This window comes from Hypanus sabinus, chromosome 4 (genome assembly GCF_030144855.1).
Source record: "Hypanus sabinus isolate sHypSab1 chromosome 4, sHypSab1.hap1, whole genome shotgun sequence".
Taxonomy (NCBI): Eukaryota; Metazoa; Chordata; class Chondrichthyes; order Myliobatiformes; family Dasyatidae; genus Hypanus; species Hypanus sabinus.
This window is the reverse complement of record NC_082709.1, coordinates 187,766,549-187,779,133: the sequence shown is the minus strand read 5'-3', so window position 1 is coordinate 187,779,133 and position 12,585 is coordinate 187,766,549. Positions and strand designations below refer to the sequence as shown.

The window sequence follows — 12,585 nt, the reverse complement described above, 5'->3', positions numbered from 1 at the left end:
AACTCGTCGGAGGTAAGACGCTGATCTCGGCACCAGTGTCGACCAAAAAATGGCGTCCCGACCTCTTGTCCCACACATACAGGAGGCTATCCCGATGGCCAGCCGCCGTAGCCATCAGCGGCGGTTGGCCCTGGTGTTTCCCAGGAACTTGCAGGGCGGGCGACAACGGCGGGCTTCTGCGCCCCACCGCTGGTGGTAGAAACACCATTGTTTGTTGGGCTTCCCACCCCTGCCTCTGGGGTTAGCGGGCTCTGTGGCCGGGCCTGGTCTGGTTTGCTGCTGGGAGCGTGGCCTGGTGATCTGTGCGATGTACGCCCCACTCACCTTCTTGGCGTTCCAAAGCACGTCTGCCCGGGCTGCCACCTTCTGGGGGTTGCTGAAATCCGCGTTGGACAGCAGCAGGCGTATGTCCTCGGGCAGCTGCTCCAGGAATGCCTGCTCAAGCATGAGGCAGGGTTTGTGTCCGCCGGCCAGAGACAACATCTCATTCATTAAAGCCGACGGAGGTCTGTCTCCCAAGCCATCCAGGTGCAGTAAACGGGCAGCCCGCTCACGCCGTGAGTCCGAAAGTCCTTATGAGCAGGGCTTTGAATTCTGTGTATTTGCCGTCCTCCGGGGGCGACTGTATGAACTCCTCAACCTGGGCCACTGTGTCCTGGTGGAGAGAGCTCACCACGTAGTAGTAACGTGTGTCCTCTGAGGTTATCTGCCGAATGTGGAATTGGGCTTCTGCTTGCTGGAACCAGAGGTGAGGTCGCAGCATCCAGAAGCTTGGCAGTTTCAACAAAACCGCATGAACAGATGCGGCGTCGGTCATCTCCGGTCCAAAAATCGTTTGGACCGTCGGGGTCACCAATTGTAGCGGTGTGCTACACGCAGCGCTAAAATAACGACACGGAGTTGGTAAACTGCAGTTAAAGAAGATTTTATTCGAACTTCACAGCCTTGGTTTAAAGCCTCCCTGATCCTGCCCTCCCTGGGCGCGGATGCTGTAGGGGCACGTACTCACAATCCCCCGCAGGCTTTTCCCTTTGTTGGTGAAGCAGGCCTGGCGCCCTTTTGGGACTGGCCTTTGTGCCGGCGCGCTGGCTATTTGTGAGCCGATTCAAGTGCGCTAGGAAGTGGGTTGCCACAACATTATACTTCAGTTTAAGATGGGACTGGTGAAGTTCAGCCTTGACTTGCTGGCAGCAAACACAACTACTAAATAATTTATTGATCACACTTTCTCTCAAAGATGATCATTGCAACCAATAGCCTTTAACTTCCCTTTCGGAGTTGATCTCCCTGTACCACCAGTCATTTTTGTGGTGTGAATTGAAGTCATGAAGTTGCAGGGTGGTTGTGGTGTAGTGTGTACGGGCTGAATTGAGGCTGCGGGGCTCAGGCCTGAGAGTGGGGAACGAGCCAATGCTTGACCATTGCTGGAGTGGACAGAGGCAATTTGAAGAGGTAGAATGAAGGTGCGGCAGAGTTAAAGCAAATGGGCCCAGGCCTGAGAGCAAGGAACGAGCTAACGTTTGGCCGATTTGAGCACCTGGCCAGACTGGAAAGGTCAGTGTGTTGGAGCTGGTGGAGAGGGTGGGCTGGTTCAGCTGGCTGCTTCGCAAGGCTTACTCATCTCTGTGCTGAACTGAGGCCTTGCCCTGCAAATAACAGGCTCCTGGATCAGCTGGGACTGGCTTCGTGGCTGCGGGCTCACTTCCCTGAGCTTCAGTTCTCAATGTTACTTGCTTACTTTTATTGTTTGCACAATTTGTTTCTTCCCCCTCTGTACATTGAGTGTTTGACAGTCTTTTTAAAATGGGTTCTATTAGACTTCTTTGTTCTGTGGCTGCCTATAAGGAGTTAAATCTCAAGGCTGTATATAGTTTATATACTTTGATAATAAATTAACTTTGAGATTAGCTTATTTACATCCACCAGACAGATTGTGCATATGTATAGCGACACAGGTGTATCTGTATATAACGTGACTCTGATGGGAACTGATAAAGTAGGGGTGGTGAGAGGTGTGGAGGGGTTGGCTAGTGGGTGGAAGTGTTGGTCAGCCTTGCTGCTTGGGGAAAGTGACTAATTTTGAGTCTGGTGGTCCTGGAATGGATGCTTTTCCCAAGGATGGGAGTGGGACACAGAGTCCATGAGCAGGGTGGGTGGGATCCTTCATGATATTGCTGGTTCTTTTCCGGTATGTATGTCCTTGATGGTGGGCTGGCTGATGCCGATGGTGCACTGGGAAGTTTTAACTTCCTGTTGTAGAGCTTTCCTGTCTGCCGCAGTGCTATCTCTGTGCCACACAGTACTGCAGCAGGTTCAGATGCTCTGTACTGCATTTCTGGGAAAGGTCATGAGTACAGAAATACACAGATCAGCACACCAAGAGGCTGTTGAAGGCGCAATGAAGGACCAACTTTACTCACCGTATACAACCGGTGGTCACTTTATTCAGTACACTTCTACACCTGCTCATTAATACAAATATCTAATCAGCCAATCACGTGGCAGCAACTCCATGCATTAAAGCATGCAGACATGGTCAAGAGGTTCAGTTGTTGTTCAGACCAAATGTCAGAATGTGGAAGAAATGTGATCTGAGTGACTTAGACCGTAGAAGGATTGTTAGTGCCAGATGGGGTGGTTGGCGGATCTCAGAACCTGCTGATCTGCTGGGGTTTTTACGTATAACAATGTAGAGTTTACAGAGAATGGTGCAAAAACCAATAAAATATCCAGTGAGTAAAATAAAACATCGTGTGGGCAAAACGCCTTGCTAACGAGAGAGGTCAGAGGAGAACCTGACAGGAACTCCAGTAACCTCAGGTTACATGTTTGAACACACAGCACATTCAGCCTTGAAGTGGATGGGCTACAGCAGCAGAAGACCATGAACATGCCCTCTGTGGACACTTCCTTAGGTACAGGTGGCTCATAATATAGTGGCCACTGAGTGTCTATTTAATGTATTAGAAATTAGCCATGCTGTGCTGATGTGACATGTAACAAAAATCAACATTCAACAATTATAAATAATAAGTTTTGTACTCCCAGTCTCCACACTCCCAGCTATGCCTCCTAATGTGATGACAACAACAACAACTGCCATCCACTTAGCACCTTCATCCACTAAAATAGCGTGAGGAACTTCTAAAGTAATAACCAAAGCAGAATTAGCATCAAAGTACAGAAAAAAATATGATAACTGATGTCCAGAGGATTAGATTTTAATGATTACCAGAATCTGATTCATTGTTTGGGTGGCACGGGGGTGTCGTGGCTAGCGTAATGCTATTACGGAGTCAGTGACCTGGGTTCAATCCCAGCTGCTGTCTGTAAGGAGTTCGTACATTCTCCCTGTGACATGTGGGTTTCCTCCCAAGTTCCAAGACGTACCAGGTAGTAGGTTAATTGGTCATTGTAAATTATCCAGAGATTAGGCTTGGATTAAAATCGGTGGGTTGCTGCGCAGTGTGTCTCACCTGTTCCACGCTGTATCTCTGAATAAAAAATAAAATTATCATTGACATACCTCATGAAGTTCGTTGTTTTCCTCTTTCAGTATCTTCTGTTATTTTGAATATTCTATAGTATTTTGAAAAATGCTCACATTTTAAAATAAATATTGAAAATAGGACCCCGAGGAGGAATGCTTTCTAAAGGAGTGTGATGAGAAGATTCCGGCCAAGGCCAATGGTCTAATGAACAGTCACGTTGTTGCAGTCAGCGAGAGAAGCACTTCACCTACAGCTATCAGCTTCCTCGGAGCCTTGCAGATCCCAGTAAGTATTTTAGAATTGTCAAAACCTTCGTGATCTTTATCCTGTCACAGTGTTGGCTCACCTTGCATAATTCTCTACCACCCTGGTGAATTAGAAAGTAGAAGAGTCAGCCTAATTAAAAACTTCACCTTCCCACTCTCCCTTCTCCCCTCTCCCAGGACCACTGGCAGAAGATACAAAAGCTTGAAATGACCAGGCTGAGAGCATAGAACATTACATTACAGCACAGTACAGGCCCCTCAGCCCACGATGATGTACAAACTTATAAACTGTACGAAGGTCAATCTAACCCTGCCCTCCCATATAGCCCTCCATTTTTCTACCATCCATCTGGCTATCTAAGAGTCTTTTAAATGTCCCTAATGTATCTGCCTCAGTCACCACTTCTGGCAGGATGTTCCACAACTCTGTGTATAAAAAAAAAACTACCTCTGACATCCCCCTATACTTTCCACCAAACACCTTAAAACTATTCCCTTGTCACCTTCTGTCCCATTGTTATAAGACTATTAAATGATAAGGAGGAATTTCTTTAGCCAAAGGGTGGTGATTTTGTTGAATTCATTGCCACAAGCTGCTGTGGAGGCCAAGTCATTGAGTATATCTAAAGTGGAGATTGTTAGGTTCTTGATTAGCGTGGGGAGAAGGCTGGAGAATGGGGTGGAGAGGCATAATAAATCAGCCATGATGGAATGGTAGAGCAGGCTTCTTGGGCTGAATGGCCTAAATCTGCTCCTGTGTCTCATGGTCACAATGAGCAATAGTTGTCCTTGTAGCTGCTCTGACCATGGCTGCAGTTTAGGAACAGGGCCTGAGCTTTCTCGTCCTCTTTCCTCCTTAGTCTGTTGAAATCTCTGTGGAGACCTTCAGAAACTTTCAGTAAATTCCTTTCTATATAGTGCCATTCCTTGAACGCTGCATTATTCTTTTGGCTTGTTTGCTCATTGCTTGACTTGGAATACTGTGTCCATTTCTAGTCGTCACATTACAGATAGGATGTGGAAGCTTTAGAGGGAGTCTAGAGGAGATTTACCAGGGCGTTGCCTGGCTTAGAGAGCGGCTGAGCGAGCTTGGGCTTTTCTCTTTGGAGCAGAGGAGGATGAGAGGTGACTTGGCAGAGGTGTATGAGATGGTAAGAAACATAGACAGCCAGATACATTTTTTCCAGGGCGAAATGCCTCATACAAGGGAGCATAATTTTAAAATGATTGGAAGAAAGTATGGGAGGGGATGTCAGAGGTAGTTTTCTTTACACAGAGTGGTGGGTACATGAAATGCCCTGGTGATAAAGGCAAATACATTAGGGACATTTAAGAGACTCCTAGATTGGCACATGGATCACAAAAAAATGGAGGGCTATGTAGGAGGGAAGGATTAGATTGATCTTAGGGTAGTTAAAGTAAAATTTATTTTCAATGTACAGGCTGTTCAATGTATGTTCTTATATATTATCTCAAGATTCACTTTCTTGCAGGCATTTACAGGGAAATAAAGAAATACGGTTTAATTTATAACGAGCTATACATAAACAAAGACTGACAAACAGCGAATTTGGTAGGGCTAAAAGGCTGGCACAACATCATGGGCTGAGGGACCTGTACTGTCCTTCTCCGAGGATCATCACCTTGTCATGGTGAAGAGTGATCCCGACAATGCTGCCGTTTGGAGTTTAGCTCGCCGTAAGATCAAGAGGGAGGTTCCAATAGAACAATCCAACCGAGACCTCAGGAGTGGAGCTGTTGGAAAATGATGCGGCACAATGGCACTGAAGATAGAGGAAGTCTAGAGCAGTGCAGACTTCCAGACATCTTGCATTCCATGCCACTAGACCCTGACCTCGATCTGTCAAGGCTGCCCGTGTACCACATCCCCACGTTAAACAAAGTCACACACGGTTTTCTCCGTTAAGGGAATCCGTGCTAACATCCTGATATTTGGAATCCTGATTGCCTCTACAGCCACCTGTGGATCCAATGGGAGAGCATCAGCTCGAGTGATCGCACTGCTCCTACTGTGCTGTGATCCTTTGCTTGAGATGGGGGAGGGAACACTGAGCTGTGTTGACCCATGGCTTTAGTGCTGGTAACACGTTGTGATGACTGACTGACTGACTGATCATGTTTTGCAGGGAGTGGTGGAGTTTTCCTTGTGTCTGCTCTTTGCCAAGCTTGTCAGTTACACATTCCTCTTCTGGCTCCCGATGTATCTTGCCAACAAGGGTGAGTAGCAGTGTCAGATGAAGCTGGTGTTGAAACTACTAATGTGGTTTCTGGTGTGATTATTTTGTGTAGCTTTGTCCTCAGTGAATGCACTGCACCTGAAAGACTAAACAGCAACAGCTTCTCCTTTGAGAAGTGACAGCTTTTCAGAATCAGAATCAGGCTTATTATCTCTATCTTATATGATGCGAAAGGTATAGAGTGGACGTGGAGAGGATTTTCCTGGAGTGGGAGAGTCTAGCATTGGAGGGCACAGACTCAGAATCAAGGGATATGCATTTAGAATGGAGATGAGGAGGAATTCTTTAGGCAGAGAGTGATTAATCTGTAAAATTCATTGCAGTAGAAGCCACATCATTGGGTGTACTTCAAGCAGAGGTTGATGGGCTCTTGATTAGTAAGGGCATCGAAGGCTACAGGTTAAAGCTTTGCCTTGAGAGTTTTAATAGATGTTAAGCATTATATCAACCTTTTAAAACCATTAACTCCCTGCATAATCATACAATGATTTTTAATGTGCCCTGTTCCTATGGTAATTATTTCTTCTCCTTTGAAGACTATATGTGCAATATTCCCATACACAAGGTTCACCCCCAAAACATTCAAAGCCCTTCGTTGGACAAGTCACTTCCAGAATTGAAAAGGATATTTCCACGTAGGCAGAGCTGTGCATTTACCAGTGAGAATGTTACATCTAACTTTTCTTTGTTTAATTTATTTTTCCTAGAGCACATTGATGCCAAAAAAGCTGGTGATCTTTCTACGCTCTTCGACGTAGGTGGAATTGTAGGTATGGTTCCACAAAATTATTTGTAAATTTGCTGATGAAAGGATACACCAAAAGCTTTAGATTGAGCTACGAGGCATCAGATGTTGGTAGTTACCTAACCTAGGCATTATTTAGCTGTTTGATGTTTACTGTAAATCACAACTTGTATTAGACTAATGACTGTATATCTGGGAATACAGATCTGTAATTCCCTGCAAGTGGCGTTACAGGTAGGTTGGGTCATGAAAAGCTCTCTTTGTGACCATATGGCCTATGCCTTGAATTTGTTGTTTTATGGCAGCAGTATATTGCAATGCATAATTTTTTAAAAACTATGAATTACAATTAAAAACTTTTTAAAAATTAAATTAAAAATACAAAAACAAAGCAAAAAAGCTGTTGAGGTAGTTCAACGTCCATTCAGAACTCTGATAGCGGAGGGGGAGAGGCTGTTCCTAAAGTGCTGAGTGTTTATCTGCAGGCTCCTGTACCTCCTGCTGGATGGTAGTAATGAAAAGAGGGTATGTCCTGGGTGGTGAGGATCCTTAATGATGGATGTCACATTTTTGAGGCATCATCTTTTGAAGATGTCCGTGATGGAGCTGGCAGAGTTCATCATCACAAATCCGGGCATTGAATACTGGAACTGGGAAGTTACGTTGAATTTGTACAAGATGTTAGTGAGGCTGAATTCTGAGTATGGTGAGTAGTCCTGGTCACCTTCCTACAGGAAAGCTATCAATAAAATTGAAGTAGAGAGGAAGTTGTGATGACCATACACAGATGAGCTTGCAAGTACCGAAGCCTGTGGGTAACAAGGACTTGGTGTCCAAATGAGTGAGCCAGATTCCGAGTCATTCAGATTCCCAAACTGGATTGTCAGCATTTTACTGTCACTGGGTTGATGTATAACGTTCATGCAAATAATCTCAGGAATGAAAGGGTTAATGCATGAGGCATGTTTGATGGCTCTGGGCCACCGGAGTTTAGAAGAATGGGAAGGGTCTCATTGAAACCTGCTGTATATTGAAAGACCTGGACAGAGTGGATGTGGAGAGGATGTTTCCTATTGTGGGGAGTCTAGGACCCGAGGACACAACTTCAGAATAAGGGCACGTCCAATTAGAACAGAAAAGGAGGAATTTCTTTAGCCAGAAGGTGGTGAATCTGTGGAATTCATTGCCATGGGTGATTGTGAAGGCCAAGTCAGACAGACAGACTGTCTGACTATTGATCCCGAGGGAAATTGTGTTTCGTTACAGCCACACCAACCAAGAATAGTGTAGAAATATAGCAATATAAAACCATAAATAATTATATAATAATAAGTAAATTATGCCAAGTGGAAATAAATCCAGGACCAGCCTATTGGCTCAGAGTGTCTGACACTCTGAGGGAGGAGTTGTAAAGTTTGATGGCCACAGGTAGTAAATGACTTGCTATGACGCTCAGTGTTGCATCTCGGTGGAATGAGTCTCTGGCTGAATGTACTCCTGTGCCTAACCAGTACATTATGGAGTGGATGGGAGTCATTGTCCAAGATGGCATGCAACTTGGACAGCATCCTCTTTTCAGACATGACCGTCAGAGTCCAGTTCTACCCCCACAACATCACTGGCCTTACAAATGAGTTTGTTGATTCTGTTGGGGTCTGTTACCCTCAGCCTGCTGCCCCAGCACACAACAGCAAACATAATAGCACTGGCCACCACAGCCTCGTAGAACATCCTCAGCATCGTCCGGCAGATGTTAAAGGACCTCAGTCTCCTCAGGAAGTAGAGACGGCTCTGACCCTTCTTGTAGACAGCCTCAGTGTTCTTTGACCAGTCCAGTTTATTGTCCATTCGTATCCCCAGGTATTTGTAATCCTCCACCATGTCCACACTGACCCCTTGGATGGAAACAGGGGTCACCGGTGCCTTAGCCCTCCTCAGGTCCACCACCAGCTCCTTAGTCTTTTTCATGTTAAGTTGCAGATGATTCTGCTCGCACCATGTGACAAAGTTTCCCACCGTAGCCCTGTACTTAGCCTCATCTCCCCTGCTGATGCATCCAACTATGGCAGAGTCATCAGAAAACTTCTGAAGATGGCAAGACTCTGTGCAGTAGTTGAAGTCCGAGGTGTAGATGGTGAAGAGAAAGGGAGACAGGATAGTCCCCTGTGGAGCCCCAGTGCTGCTGACCACTCTGTCTGACACACAGTGTTGCAAGCACACGTACTGTGATCTGCCAGTCAGGTAATCAATAATCCATGACACCAGGGGAGCATCCACCTGCATCCCTGTCAGCTTCTCACCCAGCAGAGCAGGATGGATGGTGTTGAACGCACTGACCCTCACAGTGCTCGCCAGCTTGTCCAGGTGGGCATAGACATGGTTCAGCAGGTAGACGATGGCATCCTCAACTCCTGGTTGGGGCTGGTAGGTGAACTGGAGGAGGTCTAAGTGTGGCCTAACCATAGGCCGGAGCTGCTCTAGAACAAGTCTCTCAGGGTCTTCATGATGTGGGAGGTCAATACCACCGGTCTGTAGTCATTGGAGCCACTGGGGCACGGCGTCTTTGGTACAGGAACAAGGCAGGACGTCTTCCACAGCACAGGAACCATCTGCAGACTCAGGCTCAGGTTAAAGACATGGTGAAGTACTCCACATAGCTGGAGGGGGGGCACAGTCATTGAGTATATTTAAAGTTGAGGTTAATAGATTCTTGATTGTCAGGCTATCAAAGTTTATAGGTAGAAGGCAGGAGAATGGGGCTGAAAGGGATAATCAGTCACCCATGATATAATGGTGGAGAAGACATGATGAGCCAAACAATCTAATTCTCTCCTGTGTGTTACAGTGATAACTCTGATGCTCATGTTACAGGTGGAATCCTTGCGGGGCTGATATCCGATTGGACAAGGAAGAGGGCAACCACTTGTGGAGCAATGCTGCTGCTAGCTGCACCTACAGTAAGATCTGTTTATGTTATCCCTCAAGGAGAGTTCTTCAGCACTGTGTCTTGCTTCTCAGAAGTCTCTGAGATACAAACAGCTATTGCTTGTTAGAAATGCAAGAACACGTGTAAGCTCCCATTAGTGAACTGGTGAGGAATTATAAACAGGAGATTCTGCAGATGCTGGAAATCAATATTCCAAATGTGGTTTTATAAAGCTGTAACATCACCTTGCAAATCTTGAACTCAGCACAACACATGCAAAATGCTGGAGAAACTCAGCAGATCAGGTGGCACGTATGGAGAGGCATAAACAGTCGATGTTTCGGGCCGAGACCCTTGACCAAGTCTACGAAAAGGAATAAACAGCATCTGCAGAAGCTCTTGGATGTACGATTTGGGGTTCCTGAACTCAGTTCTCTGACCAATGAAGGCCAAGGTGCCAGTCTACTTTTTAACCACCACATCAATTTGAGGGATCTGTGGACATGGACACCAGGATCTCTTTCTTCCTCTATACTGCTATGAATCTTGCCTTTAACCCTCTATTCTGTCTTCAAATTTGATCTTCCACAGTGAATCACTTCACACTTCTCTGGGCTGAATTTCATCTGTCACTTCTCAGCCCAGCGCTGCATCCTATCAATATCCAGTGGTAAGCCAAGATGAGCTTCTGCTCTATCCACAAAACCCCCAATCACGGCTTCATCCGCCAACCCACCCTTCCACTTCCTTATCCAACTTGTGCTGGGGTTTTTTAAGTCAGTTCAAAAACTTGATGGCAGTGCAGAAAAATCTATTGTTGAAGTTTGTGATGTGGCCTCACTGTGTCATTTCCAAATGTGAGGCACTTGCTTATTATCGAGGTGAGTGCGACAGGGCGCCAGTTGTTCAAGCATGTTACCTTGTTCTTTTTTGGCACAGGGACAATGGTGGATGTTTTGAAGCAGGAGGGCACTCTACACTGGGAGAGGGAGAGATTAAAAATGTCTGTAAACACTCCTGCCAGTTATGCTGTGCACATCCTGAGTACTTGCCCTGGGATGCCGTCTGGTCCCGTAGCCTTGCAATTGTCCACTTGTTGGAAACACCTGCATACCTTGGCCTCACAGATAACCAGGTTGCAGGTTGTAGTGGTGGCTTTCCTCGGAGACTCAGAGTTAGCAACGTCGAACCAGGTGTAAAAGCGATTAAGCTCATTGGGGAGAGAGGCCGCGATGCTGGCGGCACCATGTTTGGCTTTGAAGTCTGCGATGGTATGCAGCTCTCACCACGAGTCATGTGTGCTATTTGATGTGAATCTTGACTCCATCTTCTCCCTGTATTGTTGTTTCACAGCCTTGATAGCTTTGAGAGGTAAAGATATATTTAGTGGAAGGTTTAATACTTAATGGTTGGCTTGTGGCTGGACTTCGGAGCAAAGGCTCCCGAGTTCGAATCCAGCCGGCTCCCTTGCACACTTTCCATCCGTGCTGGGTTGAGCATCGAGCTGCAACTCAGCCTCGTAAAAACAGGAAAGCCTGCTAAAAAAATGCCGTCACAACGGTGTCCTGATGACTCCACTGTGAATTAAGGGTTTCCTTCTTCTTCTTCAGACAGACAGACATACTTTATTGATCCCGAGGGAAATTGGGTTTCATTACAGCTGCACCAATCAAGAATAGTGAAGAAATATAGCAATATAAAACCATTAATATTTAAATAAAAATAAGTTAATCATGCCAAGTGGAAATAAGTCCAGGACCAGCCTATTGGCTCAGAGTTTCTGACACTCCGAGGGAGGAGTTGTAAAGTTTGATGGCCACAGGTAGGAATGACTTCCTATGATGCTCAGTGTTACATCTCGGTGGAATGAGTCTCTGGCTGAATGTACTCCTGTGCCTAACCAGTACATTATGGAGTGGATGGGAGTCATTGTCCAAGATGGACAGCATCCTCTTTTCAGCCACCCCGTCAGAGAGTCCAATTCCACCCCCACAACATCACTGGCCTTACGAATGAGTTTGTTGATTCTGTTGGTGTCTGCTACCCTCAGCCTGCTGCCCCTTCTTCTTCTTCTTAAATAAGTAGTGCAAATTAAGAGCAAAAATTATATACTGAGATAGCTTCATGAGCTCATTGTCCATTCAGAAATCGGATGCCAGAAGGGTAGAAGCTGTTCCTGAATCAGTAAGTGTGGGTCTTCAGGCTCCTGTACCTTCTCCTGAACGGCACCAATGAGAAGAGACCGCTTCCTGGATGACAAGGTTGTTTAATAACAGATGCTTCCTTTTTGAGGCATCGCCTTTTGAAGATGTCCTTGATGCTGGCGAGGGTGGTGGCCATCATGGAGCCACCGGAGTCTGCAACTTTCTGAAGCTTCTTTTGAATCCTGTGATGAAAGTGTCACACACTGGAACAGCAAATTTGCAGATGACACCAAGATTGGGGCGTAGCAGACAGTGAGGAAGGCTTTCAAAGTTTGCAGTGGGGTCTGAACCAGCTGAAAAATGGCAACTGGAATTTACTGCAGACAAGTGTGAGGTGTTACACTCTGGGAGGACAAACAGACTTGCACAGTGAGTGATAGGAGTGTCATAGATCAGATGGATCTTGGAATACTGATCCATAATTCCTTGATAGGGTCATAAAGAGAGCTTTTGGCACATTGGCCTTCATAAATCAACGTATTGAATTAGGATGTTATGTTGAAATTGTATAAGACATTGATGAGGCCTAATTTGGAGTGTTTGTTCAGTTCTGGTCTCCTCCCTACAGGACATGTCAGTAAGATTGAAATAGTGCAAGGAAAATTTACAATTGTGTCACCAGGACTTGAGGACCTGAGTTATAGGGTAGGTTGAATAGGTTAGGACTTTAATCCCTAGAGCATAGAAGGGGAGAT

General features: G+C 45.8%; 1 protein-coding gene across 2 annotated transcripts in view; it reads left to right on the top strand.

The window, feature by feature from the left end:
- LOC132393573 (glucose-6-phosphate exchanger SLC37A1-like) overlaps positions 1 to 12,585 on the top strand; it is a 98,891-nt gene that overhangs the window by 61,277 nt on the left and 25,029 nt on the right. For both annotated transcript variants that reach the window (XM_059969007.1, XM_059969008.1), the window contains exons 11-14: positions 3,630 to 3,776; positions 5,905 to 5,995; positions 6,723 to 6,785; positions 9,632 to 9,717. In XM_059969007.1, coding sequence (XP_059824990.1) covers positions 3,630 to 3,776; positions 5,905 to 5,995; positions 6,723 to 6,785; positions 9,632 to 9,717 — 387 coding nt within the window. The remainder of the gene's footprint in view (positions 1 to 3,629; positions 3,777 to 5,904; positions 5,996 to 6,722; positions 6,786 to 9,631; positions 9,718 to 12,585) is intronic.